The sequence below is a fragment of the Dama dama genome, chromosome 8 (assembly GCF_033118175.1).
Source record: "Dama dama isolate Ldn47 chromosome 8, ASM3311817v1, whole genome shotgun sequence".
NCBI lineage: Eukaryota > Metazoa > Chordata > Mammalia > Artiodactyla > Cervidae > Dama > Dama dama.
Window position 1 is genome coordinate 48,825,029 of NC_083688.1, and position 23,047 is coordinate 48,848,075.

The 23,047-nt window shown below is 40.7% G+C and overlaps 1 protein-coding gene across 1 annotated transcript in view; it reads right to left on the minus strand.

The window, feature by feature from the left end:
* CCDC150 (coiled-coil domain containing 150) overlaps window positions 1-23,047 on the minus strand; it is a 94,114-nt gene that overhangs the window by 43,196 nt on the left and 27,871 nt on the right. The window contains exons 11-13 of the mRNA XM_061149097.1: window positions 16,640-16,764; window positions 16,217-16,394; window positions 15,587-15,655 (exon numbers count right to left, since the gene is read on the minus strand). Of these exons, the coding sequence (XP_061005080.1) occupies window positions 15,587-15,655; window positions 16,217-16,394; window positions 16,640-16,764 (372 nt within the window). The remainder of the gene's footprint in view (window positions 1-15,586; window positions 15,656-16,216; window positions 16,395-16,639; window positions 16,765-23,047) is intronic.

The following is a 23,047-nucleotide window of genomic DNA, read 5'->3' on the forward strand; positions in this document are numbered from 1 at the left end:
GTAAAAGAAAGATTAAGGGAATTAAAACAGTTCACAAAAATATCTAATACAAAGGAAGGCAGTAATGGAGAAACAGAGGAACAATAAAGTATATAAACCATTAAAAAAATAGCAGAGTGGCAGATGTAAATCCTACCTTATGGGTAATTATGTTAAATATAAACGGATTAAACACTCCAACGACAAAACAGAGCTAGGCAGAATGAACTTTTTAAAAAAACCAACTATCTTCTGTTCATAAGAGACACACTTTAGATCCAAAGACACAAATGGGTTGGAAATAAAAGGATGGAAAAAGATATACAGTGTAAATAGTAACCTGAGAAGAAATGGTGTGGCTACACCAACATTAGACAAAGTAGATGTTAAAACAAAAATCTGTGAGGTGAAGGACATTATACATTTAAAAAGGGACCAATCCATTAAGAAGATAACATTCATAAATTAATACACATCTAACAGAGCCCCAGTGAAGCAAAAACAATAAAGCAAAAATTGACAGAACTGAAAGAATAACAATTCAACAGTAACAAAGACCTCAATAATAGAACAGTTAGAAGATCAATGAAAAAACAATTGATGACTTCAACACTATAAAGGAACTGAACCTAACACATCTTTATAACTCCTCCAAACAACAGAATACACATTCTCCCCAAGTCTGTATGATGCATTCTCTACAATATACCAACATGTTACAACTATAAAAAAACTCAATATATTTGAAAGGACTGAAATTACACAAAGTATGTTTTTCAACCATAATGAAATAAAATTAAATCAATAAAAGAAGGAAATTTGTGGGAAATGGGAAATTTCCCACATATGGGAAATTCAACAACGTATTTTTGAATAAACAACTGGTGAATGAGAAAATTACAAAGGAAATTAAAGAATATTTTGAGATAAATGAAAATGAAAACTTGATAAACAAAATGTATGGTATGCAGTTAAATTGGTGCTTAGATGGATATTTTTAGCTGTATAAACATATTTTAAAAAGGAAAAATATCTCAAATCAATAACCTAACACCATACACAAAAATTAACTTGAAGTGAGTTGAAGACCTAAATATGAGATCAGATACTGTAAAACTCTTAGAGAAAAACAAAGGCACAATACTATTTGACATAAATAGCAGCAGTATCTTTTTCAATCCATCTTCTAGAATGAAAGTGAAAAGTGAAAGTGAGGTTGCTCAGTCGTGTCCCACTCTTTTCGACTCCATGGACTGTAGCCTACCAGGCTCCTCTGCCCATGGGATTTTCCAGGCAAGAATACTGGAGTGGGTTGCCATTTCCTTCTCCAGGAGATCTTCCCAACCCAGGGTTTGAAGCCGGGTCTCGCGCATTGTAGGCAGACACTTCACTGTCTGAGCCACCAAGGAAGTCTAGAGTAATTGATAATTATCCTCCAATAAAATAAATTATATACAAATGGGACCTAATTTAACTCAAAAACTTTTGCATAGCAAAGGAAACCATAAACAGGAAGAAAAGAACTCAGAGAATGGGAGAAAATATTTGCAAGCAATGCAACCAACAAGAGATTAGTCCTCAAAATTTACAAATAGCTCATGTGGCTCAATACCAAAAGAGCAATCCAATCAAAAAATGAGCAGAAAACCTAAACAGACATTTCTTCAAAGAACACATTCAGATGGCTAAAAGGCACAGGAAAAAATGCTCAACATGGCTAATTACTAGAGAAATGCAAATCAAAATATGAGATTATCATCTCATACCAGTCAGAACGACCATCATCAACAGTCTAAACAATAAATGCTAGAGAGAGTGTGGAGGAAAGGGGACCCTCCCACACTACTGGTAGGAATGTAAGTTGGTACAGCCACTGTGAGGAATGTCAGTTCAGTTCAGTTGTTCAGTCGTGTCTGACTAACTCTTTGTGACCCCATGGACTGCAGCACGCCAGGCCTCCCTGTCCATCACCAACTCCTGGAGTTTACTCTAACTCATGGCCATAGAGTCGGTGATGCCATCCAACAATCTCATCCTCTGTTGTCCCCTTCTCCTCCTGCCTTCAATATTTCCCAGCATCAGGGTCTTTTCCAATGAGTCAGTTCTTTGCAATCAGGTGGCCAAAGTACTGGAGTTTCAGCTTCAACATCAGTCCTTCCAATGAATATTCAGCACTGATTTCCCCCAGGACGGACTGGTTGGATCTCCTTGCAGTTCAAGGGACTCTCAAGAGTCTTCTCCAACACCACAGTTCAAAAGCATCAATTCTTCGGCGCTCAGCTTTCTTTACAGTCCATCTCTCACATCCATACATGACTACTGGAAAAACCATAGTCTTGACTAGACAGACCTTTGTCGGCAAAGTAATGTCTCTGCTTTTAAATATGCTGTCTAGGTTGGTCATAGCTTTTCTTCCAAGGAGTAAGTGTCTTTTAATTTCATGGCTGCAATCACCATCTGCAGTGATTTTGGAGCCCAAAAAAATAAAGTCAGCCACTGTTTCCCCATCTATTTACCATGAAGTGATGGGACTGGATACCATGATCTCTGTTATCTGAATGTTGAGTTTTAAGCCAACTTTTTCACTCTCCTCTTTCACTTTCATCAAGAGGCTCTTTAGTTCTTCTTCACTTTCTGCCATAAGGGTGGTGTCATCTGCATAGCTGAGGTTATTGATATTTCTCCCGGCAATCTTGATTCCAGCTTGTGCTTCCTCCAGTCCAGCACTTCTCATGATGTACTCTGCATATAAGTCAATAAGCAGGGTGACAATATACAGCCTTGATGTACTCCTTTTCCTATTTGGAACCAGTCAGTTGTTCCATGTCCAGTTCTAACTTTGCTTCCTGACCTGCATACAGATTTCTCAAGAGGCAGGTCAGGTGTTCTGGTATTCCCATCTCTTGAAGAATTTTCCACAGTTTATTGTGATCCACACAATCAAAGGCTTTGGCATAGGCAATAAAGCAGAAACAGATGTTTTTCTGGAAATCTCTTGCTTTTTTGATGATCCAGTGGATGTTGGCAATTTGAAGTTCCTTAAAAATCTACAAATAGAACTGCCGTATGATACAGCAATCCCACTCCTGGGCATATATCCAGATAAAACCATAGTACGAAAAGATATGTGCATTAATCACAAAAGCCAAAAGGAAGAAATAATGCAAATATCCATCAACAGATAAACAAACTGTGGTATACACACACACAATATTACTCAGCCATAAAAAGGAATTAAGTACTGATACATGCAGAAACATGGATGAACCTCAAAAACTATTATTGTAGGTGAAAGTAGTCAGATACAAAAGATGACATATTGTATGATTATATTCATATGAAACATTCATAGAAGTTAAATCCATAGAGACAGAATGCAGACTGGTGGTTGTAAGGGGCAGGGGAAGGAGGGAGTGAGGAGTGACTGGGGTGTGGAGTTTTCTTTTGGGGTGATGCAATGTTTTGAAACTAGACAGATGTGGTAGTTGTAGAATACTGTGGATGTACTAAATGCCACTGAAACTGTTCATTTTTAATGATTTTATACTATGGTCACTTTTAAACAGATGAATTTTTCAAATAAACAGAAACACAATGAGATATTTCACATCTACTAGGATGGGTATAATTTTTTTAAAGTGGACAAAAGTTTAGGTGAGGATGTAGATAGTGAAATCTTCCTACAATGCTAGTGGGGTTCTAAGATAGTGCAGCAACCTTATTTGTAAAACAGTTTGGCAATTTCTCCAAATGACAGTTATCACATGGCCCAGTAGTTTGATTCCTATATAACTGAAAACATATGCTCACAAAAACAATTGTACACAAATATTCATAGCGTTATTCTTAATAGCCAAAAAGTGAAAAAAGTCTAAGCATCTATCAACTGATAAATGGATAAAAGAAGTGTGGTATATTCATGTAAAATTATTCAGTCATAAAAAAATGAAATATATATACATTATATATACTACCAAATGGACAAACTTTGAAATCATCATGCTAAGAAGTCAAACCAAAAGGCCATATATTGTTTGATATGACATGTCCAGAACAGACAAACTCATTGTTGTATAAAGTAAAATGGACTTCTCAGATGGCTGAGCGGTAAAGAATCTGCCTGCCAACGCAGGAGAAGCAGGAGATGTGGGTTTGATCTCTAGTTCAGAAAGATCCCCTGGAGGAGGAAATGGGCAAAACTCCCTGCACAGAGGAACCCGGCAGGCTGCAGTCCATGGGGCTGCAGAGGGTGAGACACGCCTGAGCACCTGACCACGCGCAGGCACATGGACGGGAGCGGCCGGGGCGGCGGGGGGAGCAGAGAGGCTCCTCGCGGGCGCTGGGTGCTTCCTCAGCTCATAAAAAGGTTCTGGAATAGGAGAGTGGCGGTTTTTGTGCAAGCTGTGAATATACTAAGAAACTACTAAATTGTGTACTTCAAGAAGGTGAACTTATGGTATATTAATCATATCTCAATAATAAAACTTACTAGAGCAATCAGATGATTCACCTAAAAATAAATGAATCTTGGATTATATCTTGCATGACGCAAAAAAATTAATTCAAAGTGGATCAAAGACTTAATATCATACCTAAAACCAAAAAACTTCCAGAGGAGAACAAAGAAGAAAGTCTACACGATCTTAGATTAGGCAAAAACTTCTTAGATATGACACACAAAGTATTCTCCATAAAATTTGAAAAATTAATAAACTGGACTGAAAATATAAAACTTCTGCTCTTTTAAGACATCATAAAAAGGCATGAAATAGAAGAAAAAATATATAGAGCACATACAAAGTTTGTTTATGTGCAAACAGTAATAACTTACATAAGAACTAATGAGACTTTTTAAAGCTCTGAAAAATCAGTAAGAAACCTACTGAATTAAAAATGGTTAAAAGATCTGAAGAGACTCTCTAAGTTGTTGATGGCAAATAGGCACATGAAAGGACACTCAACATTACTAGTCACTGGAGAAAAGCAAATTACAGCACAATGATGTATCCCCACTCACCAAATGGAATGGCTGAAAACTAAAAGAAGTGACAATACCAAGTGCTAGTGAGAATGCAGAGGAACTGGAACTCATTACCAGCAGGAATGGAAAATGGCACACATCCTCTGGAAAACAGTTGAAATGTGTATTTATTGCAGGATCTAGAAGCCCAACTCCTGATATGTATCCAAGAGAAAAATGTTATGTTCACATATCAATATTTATACAGGCTTCTTTCATAACTGCCAAAATCTGAAACAGCCCAAATATTCTTCAGTTGGCAAATGGGTAAAGAAACTGTGATAAACCTGTGATATAATGGAACATAAACTACTGATACACACCTGTATGAATCTCAAATGCTTTATGCTAAATAAAAGAAGCCAGACTTAAAATGCTATACATTGTATGGTTCCTTTTATATGATATTCTGGAAAAGATGTAACTACAGGGATAAAGAAAGAGATCAGTGGTTGCTAGGGGATGGTGATGGAGGAAGAGGTTGATTACTAATGGGCACAAGGGAAGTTTCTGGGGTGACAGTATAGTAGGAACACTCTATACACCTTTGATTGTTGTGGCAGTTACATGACTGTCAAAGCTCACAGAATTTACACACACACACAAAAAGGGTGAATGTCACTCTGTAAATTATAACTCAACAAGCCTAACTTAAGAAAGCATACCGTTACAATGAACACACATCTAAAAAATATCAAGTTAGACCAAGAAACAGAACTCTGTAGAAGCACTGTCATTTGGCTTAATAGAAGCTTTCTAATGAGCAAGCACTCCTTCATGGATCACTGCCTTGTCATGGCGAAGGGGCTTGTACAGTTCAATTAAGCTATGAGCCATGTTGTGTAGGGCCACCCAGGATGGACAGGTCATAGTGGAGAGTGACAGGATATGATCCCCTGGAGGAGGGAATGGCAAATCACTCCAGTACATTAGCTGTGAGAATCCCATAAACTATATAAAAAGGCAAAAAGATATGACACCAAAAGATGAGACCCCCAGGTTGGAAGGTGTCCAATATGCTACTGGGGAAGAGCAGAAGACAACTACTAATAGCTCCAGGAAAAATGAAGCAGTTGGGCCAAGGCAGAAATGACAATCAGCTGTGGGTGGGTCTGGTGATAAAAGTAAAACCTGACGCTATAAAGAACAGTATTGAACAGAAACCTGGAATGTTAGATCCATGAATCAGGGTAAATTGGACGTGGTCAAGCCAAAGGACTGGCGAGAGTAAACACTGACATCTTAGGAATCAGTGAACTAAAATGGACAGGAATAGGTGAATTTAAGCTGATCAGTGAGGCCTAGAAGACCTCCTAGAACTAACACCAAAAAAAGATGTCAGTTCAGTTCAGTTCATCGTCAGTTCAGTTCAGTTATTTCCGACTCTTTGTGACCCCATGGACTGCAGCACGCCAGGCCTCCCTGTCCGTTAACAACACCCAGAGCTTGCTCAAACTCATGTGCATGGAGTCGGTAAGGCCATCCAACCATCTCATCCGCTGTCGTCCCCTTCTTCTCCTACCTTCAATCTTTCCCAGCATCAGGGTCTTTTCTAATGAGTCAGTTCTTCGCATGAGGTGGCCAAAGTATTGCAGTTTCAGCTTCAGCATCAGTCCTTCCAATGAATATTCAGGACTGATTTCCTTTAGGATTTGACTGGTTGGATCTCCTTACAGTCCAAGGGACTCTCAAGAGTCTTCTCCAACACCAAAGTTCAAAAGCATCAATTCCTCACCTCAGCTTTCTTTATGATCCAACTCTCACATCCATACATGACCACTGGAAAAATCATAGCCTTGACTAGACGGACCTTTGTTGACAATGTAATGTCTCTGCTTTTTAATATGCTGTCTAGGTTGGTCATAGTTTTCTTCTGAGCAGCAAGCGTCTTAATTTCATGGCTGCAGTCACCATCTGCAGTGATTCTGGAGCCCCCAAAAATAAAGTCAGCCACTGTTTCCCAATCTATTTGCCATGAAGTGATGGGACCACGTGCCACGATCTTCGTTTTCTGAATGTTGAGTTTTAAGCCAACTTTTTCACTCTCCTCTTTCATCAAGAGGCTCTTTAGTTCTTTGCTTTCTGCCACAAGGGTGGTGTCATCTGCATATCTGAGGTTATTGACACTGACAATCTTGATTCCAGCTTGTGCTTCATCTAGGCTAGCATTTTGCATGATGCACCCTGCATGTCAGTTATATAAGCAGGGTGACAATATACAGCCTTGAAGTACTCCTTTCCCGATTTGGAACCAGTCTGTTGTTCCACGTCCAGTTCTAACTGTTGCTTCTTGGCCTTCACACAGATTTCTCAGGAGGCAGATCAGGTGGTCTGGTATTCCCATCTCTTGAAGAATTTTCCACAGTTTGGAGTGATCCACACAGTCAAAGGCTTTGGCATAGTCAATAAAGCAGAAGTTGATGTTTTTCTGGAACTCTCTTGCTTTTTTGATGATCCAACAGATGTTGGCAATCTGATGTCCAGCGCCTCTGCCTTTTCTAAATGCAGCTTGAGCATCTGGAAGTTCACGGTTCACGTACTGTTAAAGCAGGGCTTGGAGAATTTTGAGCATTACTCTGCTAGTGTGTGAGATGACTGCAACTGTGCGGGAGTTTGAACATTCTTTGGCATTGCCTTTCTCTGCGATTCATCACGGGGACTGGAATAGGAAAGTCAAGATATACCTGGAGTAACAGGCAAGTTTGGCCTTGGAATATAAAAGGAAGCAGGGCAAAAGCTAACAGTATTCTGCCGAGAGAATGCACTGGCCATAGCAAGCACCCTTTTCAACAACATAAGAGACAACTTTACACATGGACATCATCAAATAGTCAATACCAGAATCAGATTGATTACATTCTTTGTAGCCAAAGATGGAGCTGAAGTAGTATACAGTGAGCAAAAAGAAGACCTGGAGCTGACTGTGGCTCCTCATTGCAAAATTCAGGCTTAAACTAAAGAAAGCAGGGAAAGCCACCAGACCAGCCAGGAATGACTTCAATCAAATCTCTTATGAATACACAGTAGAGGTGATGAATATGTTCAAAGGATTAGATCCAGTAAACAGAGTGCCTGAAGAACCATGGACAGAGGGTCCGAAATAGTGTACAGGAGGCAGCGAACAAAACCATCCCAAGGGAAAAAAATGCAAAAAGGCCAAGTGGTTGTCTGAGGAGGATTTGGCATAATGCAGCATGTGGCGTAAGCCCTCTTGGAGGAAGTCGCCATTAGCTCCACCATAGAACCACCGAGCAGACGACCCACAAAATGCAGAACAATTATGCCAAAGAAATTCTTGCACTGTTAAGAAAGTTCTAGGACCCACAACACATTTCCCAACCTGGGGATCCAACAAAGGGACTGAGAACCCCTGGGAAATTTGACTTTGGTGGCCAGTGGGAGACTGAACCAGACTTGCCTGTGAGGGTCCAGGAAGTCTTTGGTGGAGGTCCAGTTTGGCCTGAGGGCAAATAACAGGGAAGGAACACAGCCACTCCCATCAACAGAAAATTGGATTAAAGATTTACTGAGCATGATCCCACTCATCAGAACAAGACCCACTTTCCCCCCCAGTCAGTCTCTACCATGGGGAAACTTCCATAAGCTTCTTACCCTTATTCATCAGAGAGCAGACAGAATGAAAACCACTATCACAGAAAACTAACGAAACTTAAATTGAAGAAAGTGCAGAAAACCACCACACCATTCAGGTATGACCTAAATTAAATCCCTTATGATTATACAGTGGAAGTGAGTAATAAATTTAAGGGACTAGATCTGATAGACAGAGAGCCTGAAGAACTACAGACGGAGGTTCATGACACTGTATAGGAGACAGGGAGGAAGACCATCCCCAAGAAAAAGAAACGCAAAAAACCAGAATGGCTGTCTGAGGAGGCCTTACAAATAGCTGTGAAAAGAAAAGAAGCAAAAAGCAAAGGAGAAAAGGAAAGATACTCCCATTTGAATGCAGAGTTCCAAAGAATAGCAAGGAGAGATAAGAAAGCCTTCCTCAGTGATCAATGCTAAGAAACAGAGGAAAATAATAGAAAAGGAAAGACTAGAAATCTCTTCAAGAAAATTAGAGATTCCAAGGGAACACTTCATGCAAAGATGGGCTCAATAAAGGACAGAAATGGTATGGACCTAACAGAAGCAGAAGATATTAAGAAGAGGTGGCAAGAATACACAGAAGAACTGTACAAAAAAGATCTTCATGACCCAGATAATCATGATGGTGTGATCACTCACCTAGAGCTAGACATCCTGAAATGCAAATTCAAGTGGGTTTTAGGAAGCATCATTACAAACAAAGGTAGTGGAGGTGATGGAATTCCAGCTGAGCTACTTCAAATCCTAAAAGATGATGCTGTCAAAGTGTTGCACTCAATATGCCAGCAACTTTGGAAAACTCAGCAGTGGCCACAGAACTGGAAAAGGTCAGTTTTCATTCCAATCTCAAAGAAAGGCAATACCAAAGAATGCTCAAACTACCACACAATTGCACTCATCTCACATGCTAGCAATGTAATGCTCAAAATTCTCCAAGCCAAGCTTCAGCAATACATGAACGGTGACCTTCCAGATGTTCAAGCTGGATTTCGAAAAGGCAGAGGAACCAGAGATCAAATTGCCAACATCTGCTGGATCATCAAAAAAGCAAGAGAGTTCCAGAAAAACATCTATTTCTGCTTTACTGCCTATGCCAATGCCTTTGACTGCATGGATCACAACAAACCGTGGAAAATTCTTCAAGAGATGGAAATATCACACCACCTGACCTGCCTCTTGAGAAATCTGTATTCAGGTCAGGAAGCAACAGTTAGAACTGAACATGGAACAACTGACTGGTTCCAAATAGGAAAAGGAGTACGTCAAGGCTGTATATTGTCACCCTGCTTATTTAACTTATATGCAGAGTGCATCACGAAAAGTGCTGGGCTAGATGAAGCACAAGCTGAAATCAAGATTGCTGGAAGAAATATCAGTAACCTCAGATATGCAGATGACACTACCCTTATGGCAGAAAGTGAAGAACTAAAGGGCCTCTTGATCAAAGTGAAAGAGGAGAGTGAAAAAGTTGGCTTAAAGCTCAACATTCAGAAAACTAAGGTCATGGCATCTGGTCCCATCACTTCATGGCAAATAGATAGGGAAACAGTGGATGACTTTCTTTTTCTGGGCTCCAAAATCACTGAAGATGGTGACTGCAGCCATGAAATTTAAAGACACTTACTTCTTAGAAGGAAAGTTATGACCAATCTAGACAGCATATTAAAAAGCAGAGACATTATTTTACCAACAAAGGTCCGTCTAGTCAAGGCTATGATTTTTCCAGTGGTCGTGTATGGATGTGAACAATGGACTGTAAAGAAAGCTGAGCACCGAAGAATTGATACTTCTGAACTGTGGTGTTGGAGAAGACTCTTGAGAGTCCCTTGGACTGCAAGGAGATCCTACCAGTCCATCCTAAAGGAGATCAGTCCTGGGTGTTCATTGGAAGGACTGATGCTGAAGCTGAAACTCCACTACTTCGGCCACCTGATGCGAAGAGCTGACTCATTTGAAAAGCCCCTGATGCTGGGAAAGACTGAGGGCAGGTGGAGAAGGGGACAACAGAGGATAAGATGGTTGGAGGGCATCACCGACCAATGGACATGAGTTTGAGTAGACTCCAGGAGTTGGTGATGGACAGGGAGGCCTGGCGTGCTGCAGTCCATGGGGCTGCTAAGCGTTGGACATAACTGAGCAATTAAACTGAACTGAACCAAGCTGATGACTTAGACCACAGCCTTGTCTAACTCAATGAAACTATGAGCCATGCCATGGAGGGCCACCCAAGACAGACATGGTGGAGAGTTTTGACAAAATATGGTCCATTAGAGAAGGGAATGGCAAACTACTTCAGTATTCTTGCCTTGAGAATCCCATGAACAGTATGAAAAGGCAAAAAGATAGGACACTGAAAGAGGAACTCCCCAGGTTGGTAGGTGCCCAATATGCTACTGGAGATCAGTGGAGAAATAACTCCAGAAAGAAGGAAGAGAAGAAGACAAAGTGAAAACAACACCCAGCTGTGGATGTGACGGGTGATGGAAGTAAAGTCTGATGCTGTGAAGAACAATACTGCATAGGAACCTGGAATGTTAGGTCCACGAATCAAGGTAAATTGGAAGTGGTTAAACAGGAGATGGTAAGAGTGAACATCAACATTCTAGGAATCGGTGAACTAAAATGGACCCAAATGGCGAATTTAATTCAATGACCATTATATCTACTACTGTGGGCAAGAATCCCTTAGAAGAAATGGAGTAGCCATCATAGTCAACAAAAGAGTCCAAAATGCAGTACTTAGATGCAATCTCAAAAATGACAGAATGATCTCTGTTCGTTTCCAAGGAAAGCCATTCAATATCACAGTAATCCCAGTTGATACCTCAAGCACCAATGCCGAGAAGCTGAACGGTTCTATGAAGACCTACAAGACCTTCTAGAACTAACACTAAAAAAAGATGTTATTTTCATCATAGGGGACTGGAATGCAAAAGTAGGAAGCCAAGAGATACCTGGAGTAATAGGTGAATTTGGCCTTGGAGTACAGAATGAAGCAGGGCAAAGGCTAATAGAGCTTTGCCATGAGAACGGATTGGTATACAAATACCCTCTTCCAACAATGCAAGAGAAGACTCTACACATGCACATCACCAGATGATCAATACCAAAATCAGATTGATTATATTATTTGCAGCCAAAGATGGAGAAGCTCTATACAGTCAGCAAAAACAAGACAGGAGCTGACTGTGACTCTGATCATGAACTCATTGGCAAATTCAGACTTAAATTGAAGAAAGTAGAGAAAACCGTTGGACCATTCAGATATGACCTAAATCAAATCCCTTATGATTATACAGTGGAAGTGACAAACAGATTCAAAGGATTAGATCTGATAGGCAGAGTACTTGAGGAATTATGGACGGAGGTTTGTGATATTGTACAGAAAGCAGTGATCAAGACCATCCCGAAGAAAAAAGAAAGGCAAGAAGGCAAAATGGTTGTCTGAGGAGACCTTACAAATAGCTGAGAAAAGAAGAGAAATGAAAGGCAAAGGAGAAAAGGAAAGATATACCCATCTGAATGCAGAGTTTCAAAGAATAGCAAGGAGAGATAAGAAAGCCTTCCTCAGTGACCAATGAAAAGAAATAGAGGAAAACAATAGAATGGGAAAGACCAGAGATATCTTCAAGAAAATTAGAGATACCAAGGGAACATCTTATGCAAAAATGGGCACAATTAAGGATAGAAATGGTATGGACCTAACAGAAGCAGAAGATATTAAGAAGAGATGGCAAGAATACACAGAAGAACTGTACAAAAAAGATCTTCACGACCCAGATAATCACAATGGTGTGATCACTCACCTAGAGCCAGACATCCTGGAATGTGAAGTCAAGTGAACCTTAAGAAGTATCACTGGGAACAAAGCTAGTGGAGGTGATGGAATTCCAGTTGAGCTATTTCAAATCCTAAAAGATGATGCTGTGAAAGTGCTGCACTCAATATGTTAGCAACTTTGGAAAACTCAGCAGTGGCAATAGGACTGCAAAAGGTCAACTGTCATCCTAATTTCCAAGAAGGGCAATATTAAAGAGTGTTCACACCACTGGACAACTGCACTCATCTCCCATGTTAGTAAGGTTATTCTCCAAATCATTCACGTAAGACTTCAGCATTATGGGAACTGAGAACTTCCAGGTGTTAAAGTTGGGCTTAGAAAAGGCACAGGAACCAGAGATCAAACTGCTGAATCATCGAGAAAGCAAGGAAATTTCAGAAAAACATCTAGTTCTGTTTCACTGAATACGCTAAAGCCTTTGACTGTGTGAATCATAACAAACTGTGGAAAACTCTTAATGAGATGGAAATACCAGACCTTCTTACCGGTCTCCTGAGAAACCTGTAAGTGGGCCAAGAAGCAACAGCTAGAACCCTATATGGAACAACTGACTTGTTCAGGATTGAGAAATGAATACAACAAGGCTATTTATCGTCACCCTGTCTATTTAACTTATACACAGAACACATCATATATAAGTTATAACAGGCTGGATGAGTTACAAGCTGGAATCAAGATTGCCAGGAGAAATATCAACAACCTCAGATATGTAGATGATACCACTCTAATGACAGAAAGTGAAGGAAAACTAATGAGCCTCTTGATTAGGGTGAAGGAGGAGAGTGAAAAAGCTGGCTTAAAAGTCAACATTAAAAAAACTAAGATCATGGCATCCAGTCCCATCACTTCATGGCAAACAGAAGGGGAAAAGGTGGAAGCAGTGACAGATTTCCTCTTTTGTGGTTCTAAAGTCACTGTGGATGGTGAAAGCACCCATGAGATCAGAAGGCCACTGCTTCTTGGCAGGAAAGCTATGACAAACCTAGACAGTGTGTTAAAAAGCAAAGACATTACTTTGCCAACAAAGGTCCATATAGGTAAGGCTATGATCTTTCCAGTAGTCACATAGGCTTGCGGGAGCTGGACCATAAAGAAGGCAGTGGTGATGGTTCAGTCGCTAAGTCATGTCCTACTCTTGAGACCCCATGGGCTATAGCCTTACTCTGTGCATGGGATTCTCCATACAAGAATACTGGGGTGGGCTGCCATTTCCTTCTCCAGGGGATCTTCCAGACCCAGGAATCAAACCTGGGTCTCCTGCATTGCAGGCAGATTCTTTACCAACTGAGCTATGAGGGAAGTCCAAAAGAGGGCAGAGTGCCGAAGAATTGATGCTTTTGAACCGTGGTGCTGGAAAAGACTCTTGAAGAGTCCCTTTGGACATCAAGGAGATCAAACCAGTCAATTTTAAAGGAAATTAACCCTGAATACTCTTTGGAAGGACTGATGCTGAAGCTCTAATACTTTGGCCACCTGATGCCAACAGCTGACTCCTTGCAAAATACCCTAATACTCGGAAAGATTGAAGGAAGAAGGAGAATAGGACAACAGAGGATGAGATGGTTGGATGGCATCACCGATTCAATGGACATGAACTTGGGCAATCTCCAGGAGATGGTGAGAGACAGGGAAGCCTGGCGTGCTGCAGTCCATGGAGTTGCAAAGAGTTAGACACAACTTGCTGAGGGAACAACAGCAAATAAGCAAGTATAGTATCTTTCAGTCCCATGAACATATACTCAGTCTACATTAGGACAAATGAAATCAGACAAGCAAAATAATAATGCTATGTTGTAATCATAAATAGCCATTTACCATAGCCACAAAATATTCACTAACATTTTAAAGCAAAAAGTATTAATGAATTAATAGTATCCACCAATTTTCCAAATTTTAAAAAGCATATTGAGGCCACATTGATACCAGCAAAATCCTAGCCACAGGAAGTCAGCTTTATTTAAAGGTCTTTTAGGGGGATTGTTTTTGAATCACTGGACGTGAGTGAGTAAACCACAGAAGGTACTGCCAGCTTGGTGAACTGTCTCGGAGCTCCCGTACAGAATTTAGCTTTTTTTCTCTCTGTAGTTCTTAAACTAAAAGTTCACATAGATGGGTCTTCCCTGGTGGCTCAGTGGTCAAGAATCCACCTGCCAATGTGGGAGACACAGGTTCAATCTCCAGTCTGTGAAGATCCCACATGCTGCAGAGCAACTACGCCCGTGTTCCCCAACTACTGAACCTGTGCCCTAGGGCCCGGGGGCTACCCCGACCGAAGCCCGTGTGCCTGGAGCCTGTGCTCTGCGGGGGAGAAGCCACTGCAGTGGGAAGCCCGCGCGCCCGACGAGGGGGCAGCCGCCACTTAGCCGCAGCTAGAGAAAAGCCTGCATGGCAGCCGAGACCCAGCATGGCCCGAGAGAAATGCAATGATTTTCTGAAGAAGGTCACATATGTGGTGGGTGATACGGATGCTATTTGGTTGAGCCAGAAGCCGAGCAGTCAAGGCTTGATGGCTCTCTCTGACACCCGTTGCTGGTTTTACTGAGCACGGCGGCCTAATAGTCCTTGGTGTCCCAGATATACTCCAGATGACAACGATACATAATCCTTACTCTCTTAAATTCTGAAATGCAAACAGCAATGTTTTAAAGTTGTTTTTTTTGTTTTTGCTCTATTTCAATAAGGATTGTATTCGTTTCTCTGGCCATTCTATCTTTATAGAACCTAGAAAGGGGTATCTCACAAAACTGCAAGAACTAATAAGGAGCCTAAATTAGCTTTATTTATTTTTTTTTAAAAAGCACTGTCAGCAATCATCCCTCTGCTTCCCACAGGCCCATGAGCTCACACTTGGGAGTCTTTCTAGCTAAACTGTTTGGTGAACACTAGGGTCAGAGGCAGTGATGACTCACTGGCAAACACAAGACGCTCAACAAACAAACCTCTCCCAGAAGCAGCCTTATGCTGAAGTGACTGAAGTGCTCTGAGGGCATCCAGCTTCGCAGCTTCTCTACTCCCCTACATTTTGCTATTCAGCAATATAACCTGTCTCCTCACTAAGATAAGCTGATACAGCAGGCAACAATACAGAAGGAAATAAAATATAATGACACAAAAAGAAAGAAAATGTGGAATACCTTGCTTTTAGATAATTCTTTTTCCAAGTTGCATTTTTCCTCTGCTACTTCTTTCTCTGTTTTATTAACCTGCCCAAGAAGGGGGGAAAAAAAGGAGACCAGTCTTTTAAAAACAGTTGACAGGCTCTACTATAGCAGACACACCCTGCATGTGAGTTAATACCTACACTGCAGAGATAGCACATCCTCTCAGAAAAGGGGCCACTCAGGGAGTCTCTGAAGCAGGAGACTTCACAAACGGCCCTGAAATTAGAAAGACACGTCTGCATGTCAGACTGCTAGTTCCTTCCCGACTAGGAAGACAGGGCTGTTTTCCCTTACACTGTTTCTGCTACACTGTCCCACTCCCACTGGGGAAAATGGATTTTTAAAATCTGACCCCTTAACTAACATGAGGATGTGTGAATGGTTAGTTAATGTTCACTAATGCTATGTAAGGGTATACTATTTGGCATAGACTACTCACATGGCTAAAAGACATAGATTACCCACCCAAAGACTTCTTTCATGGGTAACTCAGACAAACTCCATCGGGGTTGTATTTCTTTTCTTGTCTTTTGCACTTAAAATACAATTTTAAAAGAAGATCACCACCCACAACCAGGAGGTAACAAATCTGCCTCCACCTACCTCTTTCTGAAGTCTGTCTTTCTCCTCCTGTAGAGACTTCTTCTCTTGCACTGACGCTTCCAGGTCAGCTCGCAATCTTGCAATAGTGGATTCCAGCAGCTCTTTCTGGACGGTTGCCCTCTTCTCAGCCTCTTCTGCTTTCTGGATACACTGGTTATGCTCAAGGATTAAATGGTCCCTGCAGAAAGAGAACAAGGAGATATGAAAGCTGAATGAGAGCTCTTCTTTATGACTAATGTTCTTATGGAATGTATCTCCTGCCTGAGAGCAATTACTAAAATGTTCTAACAAAATTAGTTCCGTGAGGGCAGTGTCTTTATTTTTATGGCTGGCCCAGCAAATGCAGAATCAGAACATTTGCATTAAGATACGAAATACAAGTGCAAAAGCGAAAAATACAAAAGTTGCCTACAAGTTACTTACAGATGCACTTGGAGTTGTGTTTTTTCATTCTGAACAGTCTGTAGCTCACTTGTGATACTGGCATGGGCTGCATCCAGCAGTAAGTTTTGTTCTTGAAATGTCTGTGTCATCATTTTCTGTTCCTCCTGTTAGAAGTAATATTAAAAGCTGAGATGCCAGAAGTCATTTGATAGGATATCATTCTAAATAACTAATCAAAGATACTGATACTTACAAAAGTAAAATTTAATTTATATAAATAAAACCTCTTTTTGAAAGAATTTATCTTAATGTCCAGTTTTCTCTTTGTCCCGACCCTGACCTGACCACAATTTTATCACTTTACAGCTCTTCTTGCCAACAATCAAGGTACATCATTTACCCAGCTTGCTGCAAAATTTATACGACTCCTGACATGAACAAATTTTCGGATATAGAACTATATTAGGCATATTTTGGTAATTTAAAATTTCAACATGGTACTATACTTTAAAAAGTAAGACAATGTCAATGTATATAAAGTAAAAAGAGTCTTCCACCTCTAACTCCTCCACACCTCTTCCAAATAATTCCACTCTCCAGGGACAATCATGTTTCACAGTTTAGTGTAAATTCTTTTGAGAGTATCTGAAACTGTGCTCAGATACTGTGAGAGCAGAAGTCTGTAACTGTTTTTGCACAATTAATTTTTCTCTGGCTCACCATTTTTATGCATACTCCCTCTATCCACAACTTATAAAGCTTTTATAAATAGAGTACATGCTAATAATTACTTTTGTAAACATACTTTAAAATACATTGTTTTGAACAATATTGATTACAAGGTAAACCCTCACACCTTCTACTTGATAAAATGGGATCTCACTTGTGTCATATTCCAAGGTTTCAAAATGTTTATGAAACTGTTATGTATCTAAGTCACATTATTCAATCTACTAAGTGGTAAATTTCATGAAAGTAGGGGTTTGTCTTGTTCACTACCATAATTCTATGCAGATCTAGTATCATAACAATACTTGCATGGGGTAAACACACAATGTTTGAAATAATGAAAAATATTTATTGAGAATCTGTTAGATGCAAGATACGCTCAGCACTACGGGTGATAAGACATATATGACAGTGTCCTAGGAAGAACACAATGCAGTACAGGAAATGAGTCACACACGTAAAGTACTATTACAGAATGCAGAATAAAAGGCGACATAACATAAATTATTAAACACCAAGTCTGGAGTCAAACCTAGATTTATATCTGCTCCATCCCGTACTAGCTGGGTGATTTTGGACAAGTTGATTAACTTTTCTAAACTTTTTTATTATCTGTAAAATAAGGATGACAAATATCCCTTTATATAACAGCTGCTAGGATTAAAGGAGGTAATATATGTAATCCTTAGCACAATGCTTGGTATATACATATGCTGGGGGAAAAAAAAAAGACAGTGAGAAAACCTTGTGATTATAGTCTGCTTAGGGTCCTAGGAGTAAAAATTGAAAGACAAAACTGATCTTTTCTGATTGGAGTGATCAAGCTTCTGTATTACAGTGAGTCTTAAAGAATGAGCAGAACTTCCAGTTCAAAATGGCAGAGTAGGAGGACATGCACTCATCTACTCCTGTGAGAGCACCAAAATAGCAACTAGCTGTTGAACAACCATCTACAGGAGAACGCTGGAACCCACCAAAACAAGATACCCCATGTCCAAAGACAAAGAAGAAGCCACAGCAAGACGGTAGGAGGGGGCAATCATGATAAAAATCAAATCCCATACTCACCAGGTGGGCGACCATAAACTGGAGAACAATAATATCAAAGAAGTTCTCCCACTGTTGTGAAGGTTCTGAACCCCACGTCAGGGTTCCCAGCCTGGAGATCTGACAAAGGGATTAGGAATCCCCAGGGAATCTGACCTTGAAGGCCAGTGGGATTTGATTATAGCACCTTCACAGGACTGGGGGGAAACAGAGACTCCAGTCTTGGAGGGCACAAACAAAATCGTACATACACCAAGACCCAGAGGAGAGCAGCAGTGACCCCACAGGAGACTGAACCAAAACTACCTGCTAGTGTTGGACGGTCTCCTGTGGAGGCGTGGGCTGGCAGGAGCTCACTGCAGGGACAGAGTCACTGGAAGCAGCAGTCCTGGAAGGTCCCCCTTGGAGGTCACTGTTAATCCTACTATAGACCCTTAGACACCAGGGCTGCATTGCCTCAGGCCAAACTACAACCCCAGCCATCAGAAGATTACTGGATTAAAGCTTTACTGAGCAGACACATTTCTCACAAAACATGGTCCACTAGAGAAGGGAACGGCAAACCACCTCAGTATTCTTGCCTTGAGAACTCCATGAACAGTATGATAGGACACTGAAAAATGAACTCCCCAGGTCGGTAGGTGCCCAATATGCTACTAAAGAACAGTGGAGAAATAACTACAGAAAGAATGACAAGACGAAGACAAAGCAAAAAGAAGGCCCACTTGCAGATGCGACTGGTGATGGAGGTAAAGTCTGATGCTATAAAGAGCACCATTGCATAGGAACCTGGAATGCTAGGTCCATGAATCAAGGTAAATTGGAAGTGGTCAAACAGGAGATGGCAAGAGTGAACGTTGACATTTGACATTTTAGAAATCAGTGAACTAAAATGGACTGGAATGGGTGAATTTAACTCAGATGACCATTATATCTACTACTGTGGGCAAGAATCCCTTAGAAGAAATGGAGTAACCCTCATAGTCAACAAGAGAGTCTGAAATGCAGTACTTGGATGCAATCTCAAAAACGACAGAATGATCTCTGCGTTTCCAAGGAAAGCCATTCAATATCACAGTAATCCAAGTTGATGCCCCAACCAGTAGTGCTGAAGAAGCTGAACGGTTCTACGAAGACCTACAAGACCTTCTAGAACTAACACCAAAAAAAGATGTCCTTTTCATTATAGGGGACTGGAATGCAAAAGTAGGAACTCAAGAAACACCTGGAATAACAGGTAAATTTGGCCTTGGAGTACGGAATGAAGCAGGGCAAAGGCTTATAGAGCTTTGCCACAAGAACACACTGGTCATAGCAAACACCCTCTTCCAACAACACAAGAGAAGACTCTACACATGGACATCACCAGATGGTCAATACTGAAATCAGACTGATTATATTCTTTGCAGCCAAAGATGGAGAAGCTCTATACAGTCAGCAAAAACAAAATGGGAAGCTGACTGTGGCTCAAATTACGAACTCCTTATTGCACAATTCAGACTTAATTGAAGAAAATAGAGAAAACCTCTAGACCATTCAGGTATGAGCTATATCAAATCCCTTATGATTATACAGTGGAAGTGACAAACAGATTCAAGGATTAATTAGATCTGACAGACATAGTGACTGAAGAACTATGGATGGAGGTTCATGACATTGTAAAGGAGGCAGTGATCAAGAACATCCCCAAGAAAAAGAAATGCAAAAAAGGCAAAATGGCTGTCTGAGGAGACCTTACAAATAGCTGAGAAAAGAAAAGAAGCGAAAGGCAAAGGAGAAAAGGAAAGATACTCCCATTTGAATGCAGAGTTCCAAAGAATAGCAAGGAGAGATAAGAAAGCCTTCCTCAGTGATCAATGCTAAGAAACAGAGGAAAACAATAGAATGGAAAGACCAGAGATCTCTTCAAGAAAATCCGAGACACCAAGGGAACATTTCATGTAAAGATGGGCACAATTAAGGATAGAAATGGTATAGAACTAACAGAAGCAGAAGATACTAAGAAGAGATGGCAAGAATACACAGAAGAACTGTACAAAAAAGATCTTCATTACCCAGATAATCACGATGGTGTGATCACCCACCTAGAGCCAGAAATCCTGGAATGCAAATTCAAGTGGGTCTTAGGAAGCATCACTATGAGTAAAGCTAGTGGAGGTGATGGAATTCCAGTTGAGCTACTTCAAATCCTAAAAGATGATGCTGTGAAAGTGCTGCACTCAATATGCCAGCAACTTTGGAAAACTCAGCAGTGGCCACAGGACTGGAAAAGGTCCGTTTTCATTCCAATGCCAAAGAAAGGCAATGCCAAAGAATGCTCAAACTACTGCACAATTGCACTCATCTCACACGCTAGTAAAGTAATGCTCAAAACCCTCCAGACCAGGATTCAACAGTACGTGAACCATGAACTTACAGATGTTCAAGCTTGATTTCGAAAAGGCAGAGGAACCAGAGATCAGATTTCCAGCATCCGTTGGATCATAGAAAAGGCAAGAGAGTTCCAGGAAAACATCTACTTCTGCCTTTATTGACTACACCAAAGCCTTTGACTGTGTGGATCACAACAAACTGTGGAAAATTCTTCAAGAGATGGGAATACCAGACCACCTGACCTGCCTCCTAAGAAATCTGTGTGAAGATCAAGAAGCAACAGTTAGAACCAGACATGGAACAACAGACTGGTTCCAACTGGGAAAGGAGTACATTAAGGCTGCATATTGTCACCCTGCTTATTTAACTTATATGCAGAGTACATCATGAGAAACACTGGGCTGGGAGAAGCACAAGCTGGAATCAAGATTGCCGGGAGAAATATCGATAACCTCAGCTATGCAGATGACACCACCCTTATGGCAGAAAGTGAAGAACTAAAGATCCTCTTGATCAAAGTGAAAGAGGAGAGTGGAAAAATATGGCTTAAAACTCAACATTCAGAGAACTAAGATCTTCGCATATGGTCCCATTACTTCATGGCAAATACATGTGGAAACAGTGAGTTTATTTTGGGGGGCTCCAAAATCAGTGCAGATGGTGACTGCAGCCATGAAATTAAAAGATGCTTGCTCCTTGGAAGGAAAGTTATGATCAACCTAGACAGCACATGAAAAAGCAGAGACATTACACTGCCGACAAAGGTCCATCTAGTCAAAGCTATGTTTTCTCCAGTAGTCATGTATGGATGTGAGAGTTGGACTATACAGAAAGCCAAGCACTGGAAAAATTGATGCTTTTGAACTGTGGTGTTGGAGAAGACTCTTGAGAGTCCCTTGGAGTGCAAGGACATCCAACCAGTCCATCCTAAAGGAAATCAGTCCTGAATATTCATTGGAAGGACTGATGCTGAAGCTGAAACTCCAATAGTTTGGCCACCTGATTGAAGAACTGACTCATTGGAAAAGACCCTGATGCTGGGAAAGATTGAAGGTGGGAGGAGAAGGCGACAACAGAGGATGAGATGGTTGGATGGCATCACTGACTCAATGGACATGAGTTTGAACAAGCTCTAGGAGTTGGTGATGGACAGGGAAGCCTGGCGTGCTGGATGGGGTCACAAAGAGTTGGACATGACTGAACGACTGAACTGAACTTAGCATGGCCCCGTTCACCAGAGCAAGACCTAGTCCCTCCTATCATCAAGCTTAACAAGCCTCTTAGCCTCCTCCATCAGAGGGTAGACTGAAGAAGCAAGAAGAACCACAAGCCCACATCAGCTAGAACAAAAGTCGTATTACAGAAAGTTAATCAGGATTAACTGATTTAACTAAAAAAACAGAAAGTTACATTCCAGATGAAGGGACAAGATAAAATGGCAGAAAAACAACCAAATAAAACGGAGTTAGGCAACCTTCCAGAAAAAGAATTGAGAATAATGATAGTGACGATGATCTAGGATATCAGGAAAACAATGGAGAAGATGCAAGAAATGTTTAGTAAAGACCTAAAAGAACTAAAGAACAGACAGACAGAGATGAAAACACACTTGAAGGAATCAATAGCAGAGTAACAGGCAGAAGAATGGATAAATGACATGGAGGATAGAATGGTAGAAATCAGTGCTGCAGAACAGAATATAGAAAAAAGAATGAAAAAAAAAATGAAGACAGCCTAAGAGACCTCTGGGACAACATTAAGTGCACCAACAGAGAGAGAAAGAACGTGAGAAAAATATCTGAAGCAATAATAGCTGAAATTTTCCCTAACACAAGAAAGGAAATAGTCAATCAAGTCCAGGAAGCACAGAGAGTCCCCATCAGGATAAACGCAGGGAGGAACATACCACGACACATAGTAATCAAACTGGTAAAAATTTAAGACAAAGATAAAATATTAGAAACAACAAAGGAAGAACGACAAATAACATACAAGGGAACTCCCATCAGATTATCAGCTGATTTCTCAACAGAAACTCTACAAGCCAGAAGGGAATGCCACAATATATTTAAAGTCATGAAAGGGAAGAACCTACAGCCAAGAATACTCCACCCAGCAAGACTCTCAGATTTGATGGAGAAACCAGAAGTTTTCCAGACAAGCAAAAGTTAAGAGAATTCAGTGCAACCAAACTATCTTTACAACACATGCTAAAGGAACTTCTCCAGGCAGGAAACACAAGAGAAGGAAAAGATCTACAGAAAATGAACCCCAAACAAGTGAGAAAGTGGTAAGAGG